This window comes from Rhinopithecus roxellana, chromosome 12, assembly GCF_007565055.1.
Source record: "Rhinopithecus roxellana isolate Shanxi Qingling chromosome 12, ASM756505v1, whole genome shotgun sequence".
In the NCBI taxonomy this organism is placed as follows: domain Eukaryota; kingdom Metazoa; phylum Chordata; class Mammalia; order Primates; family Cercopithecidae; genus Rhinopithecus; species Rhinopithecus roxellana.
In genome coordinates, this window is record NC_044560.1 from 9,740,265 (window position 1) to 9,759,890 (window position 19,626).

General features: G+C 51.7%; 2 protein-coding genes across 4 annotated transcripts in view; both read right to left on the reverse strand.

Moving 5' to 3' along the window:
• Positions 1-30: 30 nt before the first annotated feature.
• DDOST (dolichyl-diphosphooligosaccharide--protein glycosyltransferase non-catalytic subunit) lies at positions 31-9,782 on the reverse strand. The gene is made up of 11 exons (XM_010364329.2): positions 9,436-9,782; positions 9,120-9,230; positions 4,050-4,136; positions 3,622-3,725; positions 3,386-3,480; positions 2,575-2,668; positions 2,194-2,342; positions 1,599-1,746; positions 814-934; positions 532-638; positions 31-444 (listed from the first exon to the last, which is right to left on the reverse strand). Exons 1-11 carry the CDS (start codon positions 9,587-9,589, stop codon positions 295-297), a joined length of 1,320 nt encoding a protein of 439 aa, XP_010362631.1. The 5' UTR covers positions 9,590-9,782; the 3' UTR covers positions 31-294.
• A 2,788-nt stretch (positions 9,783-12,570) lies between these two features.
• Positions 12,571-19,626, reverse strand: part of KIF17 (kinesin family member 17) — a 54,729-nt gene continuing 47,673 nt past the window's right edge. For 2 of the 3 annotated variants that reach the window (XM_030913775.1, XM_030913777.1), the window contains exons 13-15: positions 18,591-18,661; positions 14,800-14,917; positions 12,571-13,319 (exon numbers count right to left, since the gene is read on the reverse strand). In XM_030913775.1, the coding sequence (XP_030769635.1) occupies positions 13,141-13,319; positions 14,800-14,917; positions 18,591-18,661 (368 nt within the window). In that variant the 3' untranslated portion in view covers positions 12,571-13,140. The remainder of the gene's footprint in view (positions 13,320-14,799; positions 14,918-18,590; positions 18,662-19,626) is intronic. The other variant, XM_030913776.1, reaches the window with a different exon arrangement.

Consider the following 19,626-nt stretch of genomic DNA (forward strand, 5'->3'; position numbering starts at 1 on the left):
CCGTTAGCAAAGCAGGACAGAGGCAAGGTGAAATTTGAGGGCGACGTCGCTCTTTATTTTAGAAATGAGAGTGACTGCACATATGAAAAATGCCAATTAGCAATTCGAAGTGGAAAAACTTACATAAAAATTATCCCAACTCCCACCCCTTGGCTCTCAGTGTTACATCTCCCGCAGAGGTAAAGTTGTGCCATTCTCCCATGGCTTTAAACAAAGCAAAATAAAACCACCAATCCTAATAACCCCCGCCCCACCCCGTCTCCACGCTGTGCAGAGTCCCAGGGCTCTGGCCACTCAGTCAGACTTCTCCTTCTCCTTCATGTGCAAGAAGACGATGCTGAAGATGAAGAGCCCCAGCATCATGGAGAAGGCACTGGTGTAGTAGGGGTAGGCCGAGGGGATGAAGCGCTCATACTGTGTGTGCTGGAGTGGCCGCACGGATACCTGCAGGACAGAGGTAGCAACACCTGGCCACTGCAGAGCCCAGGCAGGGCACATGCTAGCTGAAAACGGGCTGTCACCTATGCTTACCTGAGTGGAAGAGTACAGGTGTGTGTAGCCTAGCCGGTTGTAATCCACTTTAAACTGGAATACACCATACACATCGGGCAACTTGAACTGAACGCTGTATTTGCCACCTGCGGAAGAACCAACATGAATAACCGGGAGACTGAACGCTGTATTGGCCACCTGCGGAAGAAACAACGTGAAGAACCGGGAGGGGTTTCCCAGAGCGTTTCCTGGTTGGGCCTCGGGAGCAAGTGAGGCCTGGGGCCGTTTCCGGCAGTATCCTTGTGCAGGAACTACACTCACCTTTCTTCTTCAGGAAGGTCCTCACAAAAGGATCGATGCGGACAAACTCCAGCTGAATGTCATCGCCATCAAAGGGGACCCATTTCCCATTTGAGAGCTGCTGGATCACGATGCTGTACTCCTGAGATAAAAGGCCAGGTTAGCCACGGCTGGCCGTGACTGGAGGTGTGCCACCACCTGCAGGCAGAGCTGCACTTAATTCCCACCCGACGAACATGGCAGGAACGCCCAGGAGTTCAGAAGACCTGCAGATGCCCCGCCACCTGGCCCTGATCAGTAACCAATCTCTCTCCTCAGCAAGGTTAATCCCCCAACACAGCATCTCTGCCTCTTCTCTGAAGGCTCAAATGCCTTCACACGGTATTCATGGCCCATCAAAGTCTGGACCTAGACCACCCTGCTGACCCGGAATGTGCCAGGCACTTTCAAGCATTCATGCTTCCATATTCGCTCTCTCACCTAACAAATTCATCCTAATGACCTAACCGAAATGTCGTTTCTCTTATTAAGTCCAACTTCCTGGGCAGAGTTAATCAGTGAAGCCCCTCCCACTGCTGCCACCCTTAGCAAATACACATACCTCTTCAAAAGAAGGGCTCCTATTAGGACATCAGTTTTCATGCCAGGCTCTGCATCGAACCTGGCATGCTCGGGTGTAAGGATTAACTTCTTCATCTTTATGTATGCCCTTTAGGCCAGCACAGAAGTGTTCAATAAGTGCTTCTGAGCTGAGCCCAGTCAGCTTGGCAAACCCTTGGGGCCCTCCCACCCCAAGCATCTCTTACCACTAGGTCAGTGACAGTGTAGGCATTGGGTGGGGCTGTCTCGCCCACCCGGTGATGGGACACAGGCCCCACACGGAGAACACCCTCCTCCTTGAACACCCAGCGGGAGAGGGCCACAGCTAGCTCATAGTTGCCTGTCTGGGAATACCTGCAGGAGGGAAACAGGAGAAGCTTGGGCACCAGAGCCACCTTCTTTCCAGTGGTGCCTGATGGGCAGGACCACTCATGTCCACCACGACAATGCCCTCGCAAAGTTCTGCCTGTAGGGACCCATGGTTAAAGGGAACACAGGAAAAAACGAAAAGATATGGGTGGTTGGGTGTTACTGCTCTGGGTGTCATTTGCACAACAAATACACAATTTTCTAAAAGGAACGGGGAGGTTAGGGATCTCTAGATGTCACTACTACCTTAAAGAATTGGAAGTGCCAATCCCAGCAATATACCAATAAAGCCCTGAAATAATCTGACAGCATCTGAAACACTCAGCCTCTGACACTTTGAGCTAAAAGCCTCCTCCTTCCCCTTCTGAGTCCTCCCCATATACACAGACTGCACCACCTGGATCCCCGGCCCCTAAGCCTCCTGGCAGCTACCTCTGGGAGCCAGGTGCTGCCTTCTGCACTGCTGAGTTGAAGAAGGAGTCGCTGAAGAAGTCAAGGGAGCCGCTGAAGATGACACGGGCATTGTTCCTGGCCTGGAGCCCAGCAATGAGGAGGGTGTTCTTCCCCACCGCATGTGGATACTGGGAACAAAACAAGGCTGTGACCCAAGCAGTTCCAAGTAAGGGAAAAGTGGCCGCGCCTCCCGAGCAAGAGGACAGCAGGCCAGACCAAAACGACCCTGAAGGGGAAGCCTGAGACCACACCGCTTCTGCCCATGCCCCACCCCACCAACTCGTCACTTCCTCCACCTCAGCCAAATATGCTGTTCTGCTGCATTCTTATTTCGAAGGCTCAAGGTTGTGAAGCCCTTACCTGAGTGATAGGCTTATCTGGGAAGAAGGAGTAAGAGGTGGAAGAGCCCGTCAGGATGTCCAACACCAAAGGGTTATCAGGATCAGCCACCATCCTGCAGGAGGACGAGAGCAACCCAACACTGGCCCCAGGAACTGAGTCCAAGGACATGGGATCCCCGAGAGCCAGTTCTTCCCAGGAATGAATCCTTTTTTCTTAATTGTCAACCACTTAGCTGTTGTCTTGCTATAACAATGGAGTTTGACTTTTTGTTTTGTTTTGAAGACAGATCTCACTCTGTCACCCAGGCTGGAGTGCAGTGGCACGATCTTGGCTCACTGCAACCTCCGCCTCCCGGGTCCAAGACATTCCCTTGCATCAGCCTCCCAAGTAGCTGGGATTACAGGCACACACCACCATGCCCAGCTAATTTTCGTATTTTTAGTAGAGACAGGGTTTTGCCATGTTAGCCAGGCTAGTCTCGAACTCCTGAACTCAGGGGATCTGAGCCTAAGCCTCCCAAAGTGCTGGGATTACAGGCATGAGCCACCGCGCCCAGCCAACTATTTTTTTGTGTGTGTTAAGAGAGGAGCTCTCACTATGTTGCCCAGGCTGGTCTCAAACTCCTGGCCTCAAGTGATCCTCCTGCCTAGGCCTTCCCAAAGTGCTGGGATTACAGGTGTGAGCCACTGTACTTGGCCTTGACTTAATATAATAAATCAATCCCATCTATATACCCCCAAAGAATCACAATTTTGGCTTGATTTCCCAAAAAAATTAAGTGACCCCCTTATTCCCCTAGGTTTCTGCTGGTCTCTTCCTGCTCACTCACCCAACACCTCGAAAGAGGATGGGATTTAGAGATGATTTCCCAACGATGGTTGGGGCCTTCAGCAGGTTCTCAGTGTCAGCCACGATTAGCGTATGCTGCAAAGAGCAGATGGAAAGGTGGGTGGTCAGGAAAAGGTTCCTGAAGCCGGGGAGAACCTCCTCACGCCCTCTTGGTTTTTGGCTACGCAGAGGTTTGCCGTATGTCCCTGAAACCTGGAGGGTGAGAGGCCTGATTACCTGGCCAAGGTCTGAGATGTCATAGTTGTGATGGTCAATGACAGCCGTTTTCTCCTCATCAAACTCGATCCCACACTCACTGCCCAGCTCTCGAAGAGGGTCACCTGCAGAGACCCAAGAGACACCTGGCTGAGCCCTTACAGGGGGACCTTGGGCCAAGTGTCCTGGCTTCTTTGTGACTCCCTCTCTGCCAGTCAGCCCCAGTGCCCTGCAGCTTCATCCGGCTGGGCTCAGCCCCGAATGGACCGCTGGACAGCAGCGTGGTGTTCTGCCTCCAGGAGTCACAATCTGAACTGATAAAACAGTTCCCTCACTGACTCCCCAGCTAAGCCCCACCCAGTGAATGCTAATTTGGCAGCTTCTGTTTGTAATGCTCTCCAACTCCCTGGAGAAGTGGAAAGCACCAGAACCTCCCAGGTCGGACTCACCAATGTCTGAGCTGGCAGCTACCAGCACACTGCCTCCACCGTCAATAAAGGCACTGATGGTCTCCACATTGATGTTGCCTCCAAAATCTGAAAGCAGGCACCAGACACAGTGACCCAGAGGTCTCCTCTCCCTGCTCCTCTTGACACTGGCAGGGAGGGGATATGAAGGGCAGAGCAGCCAGGATCACTCACAGAGCAGCACCCTCTAGGGGCCACAATGAGGGAGAGGTTACGAGCACCACATCCCAGAACGGGAAAGGCCCCATCCTTCCAGCGTGAAGACTCAAAATTATGGCTCGGACTTAGAAACTTCTGGAGGTTTGGAGGAAACAGTCAAACATCCACTAATTGCACTGGTCAAGTAAGCTGTATGTATTTCAAGTCACATAGGAAATATGCATTTGGAAATGCTGTACTGCCCATATTTCATCTCATCACCTGCACCTTTCACACTAGTGACGCTGATCACTGGAGTCAGTTTCCAGAGCCTGTCAACTCCACTCCGTCTAAATGGTTTGAGGAAGAGCACTTCTGCATCGCTGGTGATGCCGTCACTTGACACCAGTACTCCCTGGTCTGGCATTAATCCATTTTTCCTTATTAATCCTACAGATTCTATCCATGACATCCACAACAGAGCCACCCAGTACACTGCTTTTTAAAAAGTGATCACCAAAAGGGCTCATTAATTTCCAACATTTGTAACTGTGAGATCCTATCCTTTTTTGGTCAATTAATTGGGTCATGTGACTACTGCCATAAACATCTAAAACTAGCACTGGGTGGGGCTATTTGAGGCTCCAGAGTCTCCCCAAAGTGTACTCTGATGTTCAACCTAAGGTAATGAAGGAAGTGCTCAGTAATCCCTTTATTCATTAAATGAGTAATTCTGTGAGCCGAGAAGAAAAACAAAGTGGACAGTGTGGGAGGGGAGCTCTTGTGCCAAGGCTGTTTAGGGAAGACCTACAAGTGGCATCTGAGAAGATGTAAGCGTGAGCCAGGCAGTCTGGGGGGTCAGAGGATTCCCAGCATAGTGAACACCAGGTGCAAAGTCCCCAAGGCGGGTGGGCACAGTCACCAGCAAGGGGCCCAGTGTGGCTTAGCTGGAAAGAAAGGAGTGAGCAGCAGGAGGTAAGGCCGGGTGAAGTGAGGGCCTGGGCTGCGCAGGGCTCTGCACCCCACACGAGGGCCCTGTCTTGGGGAGCTGCTGGAGGATTCTGAGCAGGAGCCTAGCAGGATCTCCTTCCTATTTTTGAAGGACGATCCTGGCAGCAGGGTAGAGACTAGGGTATGAGGGTGAGAGTGGCCGTGGTGATGGGTTAGAAGGCCACTGTGAAAATCTAGGCGGTGAAGAGTGCTGAGCTGACCGTGCAGCAGCAACAGAGGGAGGCGCAGCAGGCTTCCACGCCTTCTGAGGGCACAGCCGTAGGGCCTGCTGATGCTTCGACAGGGGCCTCAGAAACGCTCCAAGGAGTCTGGCTGAGCAACCGGAAGGATGGATGTGCCAATTTCTTTTTTTTTTTTTTTTTGAGACGGAGTCTTGCTCTGCCTGGGTGGCTGGAGTGCAGTGGCCGGATCTCAGCTCACTGCAAGCTCCGCCTCCCGGGTTTACGCCATTCTCCTGCCTCAGCCTCCCGAGTAGCTGGGACTACAGGCGCCCGCCTCGTCGCCCGGCTAGTTTTTTGTATTTTTTAGTAGAGACAGGGTTTCACCATGTTAGCCAGGATGGTCTCGATCTCCTGACCTCGTGATCCGCCCGTCTCGGCCTCCCAAAGTGCTGGGATTAAAGGCTTGAGCCACCGCGCCCGGCCTTGGATGTGCCAATTTCTGAGACTGGACAGAGAAGTGTGTCCACTAGACCCTCAGTAGCAGGTGGAAATAACTTTGTAAAGATCTGAATAGAAGAGTCCTGTGTCCTGAGGGGTAATCTTCAGCAGAAAATAAAAGTGCCTTACCTGACCTTCAGGCATACACAGAAGCTCCTGTACTCTCTACCTCTGCCGCTCATGCTACATTCAAAAAGCCATCTATCCACTCTCCTTCGGAGAGGCCAGGCAGTCTTAGACATTCCTAAAGCAGCCTATTGGCACAGTGCAGTGGTTTGCAGTCTTGGGCAATTTTGCCCCTCAGAGCAATGTCTGGAGATATTTCTTCGCTGTCACATAACAGGGAAGTGGCTACCGGCATTAATGGGCAGAGGCCCAGGGTGCTGTTAAACACCCTACAGTACACAGGACAGCCTCACTGTAAAAAATTATCCAGTCTGAAATGTCAAGAGTGCACCTGTTGAGGAACTCTTGTAAGGTAGAGAGAACACGGGCTTTGAAATTGAGACCACCTGGGGTTAAAACTAGGCAAATTCCTTCACCCTTCTGAACCCATTTCCCCATCTATAACAGGGATCCAGCTTTTCCCGGGTATAGAGGATGTGCTGAAAATTTCTTCCCTTGTAGCCATGACTGCCAGTGACCTGGGAGCCTTCCGATGTCAGAGAGGGCAAAGAAGCCACTGGAACATGGAGAGGGAAGCCAGGCCAGAACTCACAAACCTGAGAGAATGACAGTGACAGTGGTCATAGGACCAGGACAGGGCCCTGGGAGCAGACACCAAACCCCTACATCCTGAACCCTACCCTGCAGCCTCCTCCCAAGGAACGCCTGAGGATTTCCTGCAGCAGCACCTTCCAAAGTGTGGGACCCACTCCACCAGAGGCAGAAAAGGCGGCAACAGGAATGCGGGAACCGGGCTTTAAATAACCTTGAATCTCAGAGACAGAAAGTTACTCCCCTTCCTTTTCAAGCTTTCTCCGTCAAAGAGAATGTCTTAGTTTGATACTAGTTGTTAGAACTTCTAATGCTTGCTAATCTCTTTTCAAGAGGGAACCCCAGGTTCAAAGCCTTCAGCAGGCAGCAGTATCTGGCTAGAACTTATGGATGTTGTTTTTATTCTATTTATAGTTACCTTCTACGTACATCAAGTGACGACACTGGATTTCCATTTTCAGTGGTGATTCTGGGCTCACTATTGGTTCCCTTTTAAAATGTTATTTTAGTTTTTTTTTTTTTTTTTTCTTTTTTGAGACAGAGTCTTGCTCTGTCGCTTATGCTGGAGTGCAGCTGACATGATCTCAGCTCACTGCAGCCCTGACCACCGAGGGTCAGCAATCCTCCCACTTCAGTTTCCCCAGTAGCTGGGACTACAGGCATGTGCCCCACGCCCAGCTAATTTTGTTCATTTTTTGTAGAGATGAGGTCTCACTATGTTGCCCAGGCTGGTCTCAAACTCCTGGACTCAAGCGATCCTTCTGCCTCGGCCTCCCAAAGTGATGGGATTACAGAGATAATCTATTGTACCTAGTCTTTTTTTTTTAAATTTTTAACAGGTCAATTTGAAGAAAAATACTAGGTAGTTATTAGCACAGGAGATATGTAATATGGTAAAAACCATGAAGGATGTGTGCAAATGACTGAAGTTGGGGAAACACTGTTTTACACTCTCTGCCGTTTCTCCCACCAACAGTATCCTCTCTCAGCCCACTCCCGACCAGTCTCATTCACTGCCTCTTTCCTTCCAACCGATACAAGCTGACAGTGCTTCCATTTCATCTTACATCCCGACACAGGGTTTGGTAACTCATTTCAGGTCTTTACTTTTATTTCCTCAAAAACAGACTGAAAGAACTCCTCTAGGGCAGACTCCCTATCCTTAAGATCTCCCCCAGTCCACCGTATGGTACCTATTTCAAAGTTTCATACACAGTAAAAACTTGGCAAACCACCCATTACTACACTGAAGCCTCCATTCACCTGCCCAGTCATCTGAAGATTTCAACTTATACCAATGGGGGGTGACATCCGCCTAACTAATCTCGCCTTCAAAAAGCCAATTCCAAAAGCACATGTTGCAAGGGAGTTGGTAAGTAACAGAAGCCTAGGAAAAATACTTGAGGGATTTGGTGGAACGGAATCTCATGTGAACTACAGAGAATAAACAAGCCACGTCCCAGTTATTCGAGAGTCTGAGGGAGGATCCCTTGAGCCTGGGAGGTAGAGGCTGCAGTGTGCCGTGATCGCACCACTGCACTCAGCCTGGGGGACAGAGCAAGACTCTGTCTCAAAAAAAAAAAAAAAAAAAAAAAAAAAAGGCACCAATGAAGAACTTTCTAAGCTTCATCAACTGAAGGGAGGAAGGTAGTCCTGTCTTACTTAGGGATAACTTGAGTCTTCTGAGAAAAAGATAAACTGAAGCAAATAAGAGAATGACTAACATGCTCACCAAAAAAGTATGGCAAAAGAGAAACAGCCAAGGAGCTGGGGATGTTCAGCCTGGAGGAGAAACAACTGAATAAGCTATGACTATGTGGAGGCTATGCCTCCAAGCGAGATAAGCATTAGATCTATTCTCTAAGGTGCTGGGGAGCTTAAGAACAAAATAAAGCAGGAGACAATATTTGCTTAATATAAGAACTTCTTAACAGAATTGTTCAGTGGTGGAGTGGATTGCCTCGTAAAACAGGAATACTCAAGTATAAATTGGATAATCTAGCCAAGATATTCATTCTGTTAAACGACTAGCCCTCTGCGAGGCTGCTGGACGTATCTATCCAGCCTCAAATGGGAGGAGGGGTAGACTGGTAGATAATTGCTAAGGCTCTTTTTTCAGCCCAAGGCTATGAATCTATCTGAATTCTTAAGATCAACTGCCACAATGCACAATGCCTCTTTATAGCAATCCATATTAATAACAGGCCATTTCCTCTTTCCACCCAGGCAAACCCAACCCAGGAGATTTCCATCTTTCTGTCAGGCTCTTTACAGAGAAAACTCTCTTCTCAGTAGAGCAGCAGGGTCCTGGGTTCCATGGTCTGCAGCAACACTTGACTCCATAATCCTTAGCTGTGTCTTTCAGAAAGACCTCCCCTCCTAGGGTCAGGTCAGAAATGAGCATTTTTCTCATCTCCGTGGTAGCAGCGCCCATCCTATCACCCAGGACATGCCCAAGAACCAGAAGAAAGCAATCCATCAGTCCCGGGTCTCGAATCCCAGTGCTGGGGCGACGCGGAACCCTTACCTTCTACCGAGGGGGAGAAAATGATGAGATTGTCATAGAGGAATTCTCCATACTTTATGAGAGACAAGCTGGGGTCATCAGCGGTCTTGAATGTGAGCTCAAAGCCCCGGTCTGGACAAGAAAAAACAGGTAGTTGAGGAAGACGGGACGCGAAGGGAAACCCCTGCTGCAGAATTCGCGGACCCGCACCCCAAGCGGCAGGCCAGACCCGGGCAGCCCGCTCCAGGAAAGGCAGTGGGGAGGAGAGTGGTCAATGCCCTCGATGCCGTAACAACCCCAGACCCCCACACGCTCCTCCCTCAGACCCCGCTCTCACCCTTCAGGCTCCGGAAGAAAAGCGAATGAGTCTCCCGCACGTTGAGGTTGTCCAGCAGCACTAAGGTGCGGGGTCCGCTGGCGCAAACCGCACCAAGCAAGGGCAGCAGCAACCAAAAGAGGGCCCAAGCCCGGGCCGCGGTGCTGGGATCCATCTTCCTCCTCCTACCAAAACACCCCGCACCTGGACACCGGAAGTACCCCGTCTACGGTAGCCCAATCGCGGCTCGTGGCCGTGGAGTATCACCCGGAAGTGATCGGCATACGCCGGGGGTAGGCGCCAGAGCCGTAGCTTTGGCGCTAAGGAGCGCAGAGCACAACCGGAAGTGTCCTGATGGGAGGCGGGTTCCTTGAACCCTATTGGTGAGAGTGTATCAAGGCCCCGCCTCCCTAAAGAAAAGGTTCAATCCTAGAGAGACAGCTCTGCAGCCGCGGCCAATCAACGAGGCCAAGCGCCCTTTGCTCCGCCCAGGCCGGCCTCCCGCCCCCTAGTCTGGAGCCCGCTGCCCGCTGGAGCTTGCGGGTTTCTGCCTGGGCTTGACCGTCTCGTCCCGGACAGGTTGTGGGGTCACCTTCTCGCTGGCGGGGTCTTCACTGGGCCTGGGAAGGCTCGGGATCAGGAACTAAGCCCCACCTCCACCATCTCTAGGGAAGAGGGGTTGAAAGAGTAAAATCAGGGCCAGGGCACTTGGAGCCAACTTCCTGGGGCTCACGGCTCCAGGGGCCATGGCATGGACGGGCCTGTCCTGCCCAGCTTGGTGGCCCACGCTGGAGACCGTGGATGGGCAGTGAACTGGCCTAGCGATGGTTCTGTTTCCAAGCTGCATCTCTCACTAGCCGTTACCCGGGCATTGCACTTCTCTCCAGTACAGTTTCCCTGGCTGTAAATAGGGCTAAGAACGAGGTCCAGCTTCGCTGCTTATCTCTGTGCCTTAGGAACAGCCATTTAATTAACTCATCTCTGGGCTCTTGGGAGGAACATGGCAGGTTTTGAAGCACTTAGCGCCGGGCTAGACTGAACATCCATTCAATAATGTGACTCCCACCTCTTCTAGGTTAATACATAGGCCACCCGGTTCACCTCAGACCTGCATTTGTCCACCAGGGGTCTAAGTAAAAACTACCACAAGCAGCAAGACTTCCACTGTCCTCTGCGTCCCAACCACAATCCTGAGGCCAATCGTGACGGCAACTGTAGAGACAGAAGGTAGCAGTTCCTTTCGGACACTTGTCCACCAACCCAAAAATGGGGCAAAAATCAAAACCTCCCTCCATGCATCTTCTTAACGGACTCTGCTTGCTCTCCATTCCCCCTGGCTCCGCCCCAAGTTAAGCCTCTGCAGAGCTCCTGGCTCCTGCACCCTAACTCCTGCCCTTCCACCCTCGACACACAGTACCACATCCGCACACCTCTAATTCAGAGCCAACGGTGTTAAACTGTTGTTTAGGAGTCGGCCACAGCACAGGGACACCCCAAGGCTCTTTGCTCTCAGGTCTCCACCTACACTCATCTCAACAGCCTCATCCCCCTCAGTCCTTGCTCAGGGCGTCCATGCAACAGGAATGGCCCAGCCTTTAACACCCTGAGTTCCACACCTCCTGCCTTTTGCTTTGCAGCACTCTCCGCCAGGAGCGCCCTCCTTACACCCCCATCTTAAACCTCCCGGGATCTTCTCCATCTTTCTGGGAGCCCCACACAGCACTGTTTCCTTCAGAAAGGCACCCTTTGTTCCCCATAAAGACCTGATCTCGACCAGGTGCGGTGGCTCACAACTGTAATCCCAGCACTTTGGCAGGCTGAGGCGGGCAGATCACGAGGTCAGGAGTTCGTGACCAACCTGGCCAACGTGGTGAAACCCCGTCTCTACTAAAAATACAAAAGAAATTAGCTGGGTGTGGTGACGGGCGCCTGCAATCCCAGCTACTCATGAGGCTGAGGCAGGAGAATCGCTTGAACCCGGGAGGTGGAGGTTTCAGTGAGCTGAGATGGTGCCACGGCACTCCAGCCTGGGTGACAGAGCGAGACTCCATCTCAAAAAAAGAAAATAAAAATAATTTTAAAAAGACCTGATGTCACCTGTTCTAACTCAGGACGTACTGCCGCCTGCCACTGGCTGGACATCTCTGTAGCTGTCTAAGCACCTCCACCCCAGCTTCTCAAGAGTGTGAGCTTTGGCCAGGCGCGGTGGCTCAAGCCTGTAATCCCAGCACTTTGGGAGGCCGAGACGGGCGGATCACGAGGTCAGGAGATCGAGACCATCCTGGCTAACACTGTGAAACCCCGTCTCTACTAAAAAATACAAAAAACTAGCCGGGCGAGGTGGCGGGCGCCTGTAGTCCCAGCTACTCGGGAGGCTGAGGCAGGAGAATGGTGTCAACCTGGGAGGCGGAGCTTGCAGTGAGCTGAGATCCGGCCACTGCACTCCAGCCCGGGCGACAGAGCGAGACTCCGTCTCAAAAAAAAAAAAAAAAAAAAAAGAGTGTGAGCTTCTCCAGAGTGTGAGCCCAGGCATGTGTCTTGTGGGGCCTGCCGTGGAAATTGATACAAAATAGGGAGGCAGAGGATTAACAGAGCACCTGCTAATGCCCCAGGAGCTTTACATACTATCTCATTTAATCTTCACATGAACCCTGTGAGGTGGGCGTTATCCCCATTTCACAGATGAAGCTCAGAGTGAAATGGGTTCCAGGACTGTGCCAAAGGCCAAGCCTTTTCCCTTAGATTGTGGGGCCCCCCACAGGAGAGGCCTGGGATAGAATGGGCAAGGGGAGGTACCCCCCTATGTGGGCACAAATAGGTTGGCCTGGATTCATTTCTGGCTGTATCAGGGAACCCAGTCCCAGCATAGCCCCCAGGACTGTCAAAAGCTGGGCCCTTTTCTGGCCTCAGTGAGACATGGCCCTATTTTCCACAGCAAGGGGTCTGCTTTCTTGGGTCACAGGTCCTTCGAGAATCTAATGAAAATTCAGACGTTCTTCCCAGGAGAATGTACTCACGATTGTAGGGAGCTGCAGAAACCCTGGAGGTCCCATGCAAAAGAACCCTTCTTCCAGAAAGAGCTTCCCTGGGACAGCCAGGCCACAATGGCAGGGAGGGGCCCCAAGTGACACGGTCAGAGGGCCAGAGAAGGGGAGCTTATCTTAAAAGCAGTTTATTGGGCAGCTTAATGTGGAGTGGCCTTCCCTGGGCCACAGACCAGCCGGGGGTGGGCAGTGCAGGAAGACTTGCTGTGGGACCCCTGTTCCACCCCACAGGGCAGGGCAGTTCTCAGGAAGTGGGGCCAGTCAGACAGAGGCACAGTTCCTTCTCAGCTGATACTGAGCTTCCTCCACGTGGCAGCTGCTGCCCACTCCATCAGGGCTGGTGAAGGCCATGAAGCAGGTCTGAGGCTTTGAAGCAAAGACCAACACTGGTGGGCATGGGTGTGGGCTCCGTGGCAGGTGAGCAGACAGAAACACTGATGTGGTGTGAACAGCTGGAGCAGGCCTCTCTAAGGTGGACTGTTCAGCCTCCAAGGGGCTCCTGCCCAGGGCAGAGGTGGACTCTCTGGGGAACAGGGAAGGGAATGTGTCTTCCCAGGGCTGAGGGAGCCCTCAGGCCCCGCAGCGCTGTGTGGCAGGTGGGAGGAGGCCTGGCTGGGACTGCCCTGGGAGGGCCTGGCAGTCTCTAGATGCCTATAAGGCAGACAACGGCAGGCAGCTGTGCTCACAGAGGCCCACCGCCAAAGTTGCTTTTACTTTTCTTACGCTTGGCCTTGGTGAAAGGGATGTCAAGGGACTCGAGGCGGAAGGGCCGGGGCTGGGGCATTTCAGGGGCCTGGGTGGGTGGGATGGCAGGGTTGTTGCTGAGTGGGCAGCTGAGGCCTGGTGGCGAGTTGTGATGTGCTGTGGGGAAGAGGGGCAGAGGTGCTGGTAAGCCAAGAGAGCAGGGATGGAGAGAAAATGCCCTAAGTGGGTAGGATGGAGAGTCTGGCCCACCCCGCTCCCGCCACCCCCTGCCCAGCCAGAGGCCCTGGCCCTGCAGCTGGGACCCCAGGCTCTGCAAGGCTGCTTTGGCTGAGGTCTCAGACCCAGCAACTATGTCTGCATCTAAAGAGGCTGGGCTGGGGAGTTGGGGTTGTAAAGCCTCAGACTGAGGCAGCCTGGGATCTCAAGCCAGTCAAGCCTGGGTTCAAAGCCCAGCTCCACTGCTTCCTATCACCTTAGACAAGCTGCTTCATCTCTGAGCCTTAGTTTCCTCATCTGCAACACAGGCACAATGCCAGGCACACAATGAATCCTATTTCCCCACCCATCCCCCACCACCTTAGTCCTCAGCTCTACCCGTTCTGTCTCTTAAATAACCTCAATTTATAGAACTAAAATTTGCTTTTTTTTTTTTTTTTTTTTTTTTTAAGACAAAGTCTCACTCTGTCACCCAGGGTGGAGTGCACTGGCACGGTCTCAGCCCACATGGTCTCAGCTCACTGCAACCTCCGCCTCTCAGGTTCAAGCAATTCTCATGCCTCAGCCTCCTGAGTAGCGGGAATTACAGGCACGCATCACCACACCCAGCTAATTTTTTTTTTTTTTTGAGACAAGGTTTCACTCTGTTGCCCAGACCGGAATGCAGTGGTGCAATCTCGAATCACCGCAACCTCCACCTCCCAAGCTCAAATGATTCTCCTGCCTCAGTCTCCCAGGTAGCTGGGATTACAGGCACACGCCACTACCGTCCAGCTAATTTTTGTATTTTTAGTAGAGACGGGGTTTCATCATGTTGGCCAGGCTTGTCTCGAACTCCTGGCCTCAAGTGATCTACCCGCCTCAGCCTGCCAATGTGCTGGGATTACAGGTGTGAGCCACCGCACCTGGCCAAGATTTGCTTTTTATTGCTATTTTATTGGAAGCTCTGCGGGCTTTGCTTTCAGTTTTAAAAGCAGATAAATGAAGTGATGCTTAATTCTTAAAAGCGTATTTCGCATTTGTGGCCCTTGACAAGTGAAGTCAATCCGCATTTGGAGGAAGTCACAATGCTGGCGTGTAACTCGCCAGGAAGCTGGTGCGTAACTAGTGAGACCTAAACCCGTGCATCCCCAGCCGGGTCCCTGAGCCATGTGCTGAGTGCCTACGGGGGCCAGGGGAGACAAGGGTGGAGCAAAGAGGAGACTGTATTGAGCACCAGCCCCCGGGCTGGGCCGTTTCCTCATCTCGTCTCACCTAATCCTGAGAAGTTGGTGTTACCCCCCACATTTTGTAGCTAAGGAAACTGAGGCTCCGAGAGGGAAAGGAGTTTTTGAACCCAGGTCTGTCTGACTTCAAAACTATCCCCTTCATGCCTCTCCCAGTTGTGTGGAGAGGGTGGGAACAGGGGAGGGACACTCACTGAGGCTCTTCCTGGCATCGGTGCTGAGGATCTGGCTGGCCCGCTTAGACCGGAAGTAGTTGCTGGCGATGTCTTCACTGTTGCTCCGGCTGAGCATGAGCCTATAGCGGTCCTCCTCCTGCCGAGATGCAGATGCCCGTGGTCACACCCCCTTGTTTGTGCCCCTGGCACAGGGCTCCACAGCCTCTGGCATCCTGCGGCAGTGGGGGCCACCCCGAGCCTCCCCCAAGTTATCACAGGGCTGGAGCAGGCACTGCGCACTCTGGTGTACCCTACACCGTAGGCGCTGGACTCGTGGGTGGCATCCCAGGCAGCTTGGGGCCAGGAAGTCAGAGTCTCCAGCCACGCCTGCACCTGGCCTCCCCTTCCTTGAGATGGGACGTGCCTTATTCTGTCTTCCAAAGCTCAAAACAGGGTGTCCTGTCGGCTCCAACAGGGGCCAGGGTGATACACAAACCCCAAATCTATCACATGTTCATAGAATAGGCAATGCGATGCTATCCTCAGCTCACAGGTACATTTGTGACCATTAGAACTGGAATCGTAGCGTTTTTATCACCAAGAGCTATTATTTTTCACCACTATTATGGGCTTGTTTTCTTCAGTCTAAATCTCCCTTTTCAGGGAATTGTCCTTTTCCCACTTGAAGGTCCCAGTGGGGTGAGCATTCATAGAGCCCTATACTACATCTGACTCCCAACCCTTTGCTACACAGCTGGACATGTGACTCAGACTGCACCAATCACAGAACCACATCTTCCTAAACACAGTAATTGGTCTAAGAGTAGGTCCATGACCCAGGCAGAGCCAATCAGAATCTCTCCCCGAGCTGTAGTTTAAGGATGCTTTAACACAAGGGCCTCCAACCCCCAGGCCATGGACTGGTACCAGTCCATGGGCTGCACAGCAGGAAGTGAGCGGCAGGTGAGCAAGTGAAGCGTCATCTATATTTACAGCTGCTCCCCATCACTTGAATTATTGCCTGAGCTCCACCTCCTGTCAGATCAGCGGTGGCATTAGATTCTCATAGGAGTGCAAACCTATTGTGAACTGCGCATGTCAGGGATCCAGGTTGCTCGCTCCTTATGAGAATCTAATACCTGATGACCCGTCACTGTCTCCCATCACCCCCAGATGGGACCATCTAGTTGCAGGAAAACGTGCTCACGGCTCCCATTGATTCTACATTATGGTGAGTTATATAATTATTTCATTATATATTACAATGTAATACCAATAGAAATGAAGTCCACATTAAATGTAATGCACTTGAATCATCCCGAAACTATCCAACCCCCACCCTGTCCTGATCTGTGGAAAAATTGTCTTCTACGAAACTGGTCCCTGGTGCCAAAAAGACAGGGGACGGTTGCTTTAACAGACCAGGCCTCTCTCCCTTTTGCATCACCAATGGCCAGCAGCTATCCTTCCAGCCATGTGGAGAAAGCCTGCAGCTAGCATACCAAGGGAAGCAGGAACAAGAGGTGAAGACATAGGCCAGGAGCGGTGGCTCACGCCTGTAATCCCAACACTTTGGGAGGCCAAGGCAGGCAGACCACCTGAGGTCGGGAGTTCGAGACCAGCCTGACCAACATGGAGAAACCCTGTCTCTACTAAAAATACAAAAAAATCAGCTGGATGTTGTGGTGCATGCCTGTAATCCCAACTACTCTGGAGGCTGAGGCAGGAGAATCGCTTGAACTTGGAGGCAGAGGTTGCAGTGAGCTGAGATCACACCACTGCACTCCAGCCTGGGCAACAAGAGCAAAACTCTGTCTCAAAAGAAAAAAAAAAAAAGGTGAAGACAGACACAGACCCTGACTGTCTCAGCCCCTAGATCCAGCCATGCCTGAAACTGGTCCACTTACATGAACTAAAAAAGAAAAAGTTTGTTGACCCCTTATTTTGAACACAACTCTTTGAGTTTCTCTATTAACTTAGCTGGTAGTTACTGTCCCCAGCAGCCGCCAGAGGCCCAGACACAAGGACACCAACAGGAGGTCCAGCTGCTTGGGTCCCTCTCTGGTGGCCCTGCCTTATGGTTGTTTGCTTTGGTATCTATCACTTGGAGCTGAAAGCATTCTGACATAACCTCTTTGTGGTCCCAGATTAAGAATGTCTTTTTTCCTGGCAGCAAATTTCCTTTTTATGAAACTGCCAATCAAGCTCTAGACCACCACAAGTGGCCCCTTGCAGCCTAAGTTGCTCAGCCAGAGATGTTTGGTTGGAATTCATTAGCCTAGGAGTGATCTTATCATAACTGTAAGGGTATATTCGATGTGGGTTTTCTGAAATATTTGTAATGGCTTAAGGCAGAATCTGGCCTGCAGACTATTTTTGTAAATAAAGTTTTATTGGAACACCATTCATTTGTGTATTACCTGTGGCTGTTTTTGTGCTACAGTGGCAGAGTTGAGTGGTTGTGACAGAGACCACATGGTTCACAAAGCCCAAGATATTTATGATCGGGTCCTTTACAGAAAAAGTTTGTTGACCCCTTATTTTGAACACAACTCTTTGAGTTTCTCTATTAACTTAGCTGGTAGTTACTGTCCCCAGCAGCCGCCAGAGGCCCAGACACAAGGACACCAACAGGAGGTCCAGCTGCTTGGGTCCCTCTCTGGTGGCCCTGCCTAGCCTGGGGATCTGTAAATAATAACAACTTTCATATCATTGTTCATGGAGTTGTGTCATGGAAGTTGTGCCTGCTGACCAGGCCACCCCCAGGGACCGGTGGACTCCCCGCTGGTGCCCTTCTGTCTGGGCCTCTGGTGGCTGCTGGGGACAGTAGCTCCCAGCTAAGTTAACAAACTTGAAGAGTTTCGTTGAAAACACCCTGCTTGGCCAGGCACAGTGGTTCATGCCTATAATCCCAGCACTTTGGGAGGCCAAGGCGGGTGGATCACGAGGTCAAGAGATTGAGACCATCCTGGCTAACACGGTGAAACCCCGTCTCTACTAAAAATACAAAAAATTAGCTGGGCGTGGTGGCGGGCACCTGTAGTCCCAGCTACTTGGGAGGCTGAGGCAGGAGAATGGTGTGAACCCGGGAGGCAGAGCTTGCAGTGAGCCGAGATCGCACCACTGCACTCCAGCCTGGGCGACAGAGCGAGACTCCGTCTCAAAATAATAATAATAATAATAATAATAATAATAGTAATAATAAAAAAGAGGCCAGGCATGGTGGCTCACACCTGTAATCCCAGAACTCTGGGAGGCTGAGGCGGGCAGATCATGAGGGCGGGCGGATCACGAGGTCAAGAGATGGAGACTATCCTGGCCAACATGGTGAAACCCTGTCTCTACTAAAAATACAAAAATTAGCTGGGCATGGCGGCACATGCCTGTCATCCCAGCTGAGGCTGAGGCAGGAGAAACGCTTGAACTTGGGAGGCAGAGGTTGCAGTGAGCCGAGATCGCACCACTGCACTCCAGCCTGGTGACAGAGTGAGACTCCATCTCAAAAAAAAAAAAAAAAAAAAAAAACCACCCATGCTTTAAGAACACGCATTTCTGTTGCACTGCAAAATATAGGAGATAGGTCTTGCCACTGAGCTTAGAAAAAGAAAAAAAAAAAAAGAATACAAAAGAGATGAAAATAAAGTGACTTAGGAATCCCAATTACTGCTTCATGAACCCTCTGAGGACCCTTTTGGACCCTTCTTTAATCCTTAGGCAGAGGAAAGTAGAAGACCAGCTCTCTGCAGTAACGCTGACCCACGGCACTGGGGGCAAAGCCCCCCCAGCCCCCGACACCCCACTCCTTCTCCTCACCGGGAGGGAGTCCTCACCATGTTTGGCTCGCCGTTGTCTGCTGCAGAGGTTTTGCGGGCTGGTTTGTTCTGTGGCCCAGTTGAAACTGCTATGAGAAAACAAAAGCTGAAGTCACTGCTGCCTGGTGCAAGGCCCAGAGGAGGGCACAGGTGGAGGTGGGGGTCAGGCCTGGCTCAGGCTTAAACAGGGGAGGACACTTCCCAGCCCAAGCCAAGGGATAATTTTAAGAAACAGACAGCAGGAGGGGCTCAGACACCAGAGAAGACCCTCATCTGCTTCCAGGCAAGACAGCAGCCAAGGGGCTTCCAGGCAAGACAGCAGGCAAGGGTGGGGACAGACAGGAAGGCTGCTGCATCCGAGAGCATGTGGGAAATGGAGCGGGCTGGGGTCTCAGCAGGGATGGTGTCAATGCCATCTATAAATATTAGAGATGTCGGACCTGGATGAACACTCTGAGCAAGAGGGAGGACTCCTGGGGGGCACTGCGGGCTCCCCAAATGCGCAGAGTCAGGTCCATGGCTGGAGAAAGAGCCACAGCATGTCTGGCTTTACTCTGAGACTCATCAGAGGTGAGGAGGCCTTCAAGGTCATCTTATCCAACCCCTTCTTTGTAAAGAAGCCCAGAGAGGGACAGTGATCTTCGGAAGGTCACACGTGAGGTCAGCAGCAAGAGCGGAAGCTGAACCAGGCCTGAAACTCTGAACTGTGGGTTTCGATCCATGGTCCTCCCACTCACTGCTGTGACTGTGACTGGACCCTCTGAGACTGTGTGCTCCTATGTGAAAGGGGTAGAAAACCTGTCCTTCTTAGGGCTGTTGTGAGGATGAACCAGTGACAATGCTGATTAGGATAACATGTAGCAAGCACTCACTATGTGCCAGGCACTGCTCTAAGCGTTTTATGCGTATTAACACATTTCTGGTTTTTTTGGAGGGGGTTTGTTGTTTTGAGACAGGGTCTCACTTTGTCACCCAGGCTGGAATGCAGTGGCACAATCTTGGCTCAATGCAGCCTTGACTTCCCGGGCTCAAGCAATCCTCTTGCCTCAGCCCC

Excerpts from the sequence above, each read along its gene's own strand:
- DDOST (XM_010364329.2), bottom strand. The coding sequence starts at position 9,589 with ATGGATCCCAGCACCGCGGCCCGGGCTTGGGCCCTCTTTTGGTTGCTG. Across the intron at positions 4,137-9,119 it reads TTTCTCCCCCTCGGTAGAAG|ATTTTGGAGGCAACATCAAT; the intron begins GTAAGGGTTCCG and ends GCCTGCTTTCAG. Across the intron at positions 3,481-3,621 it reads ACATCTCAGACCTTGGCCAG|CATACGCTAATCGTGGCTGA; the intron begins GTAATCAGGCCT and ends TGCTCTTTGCAG.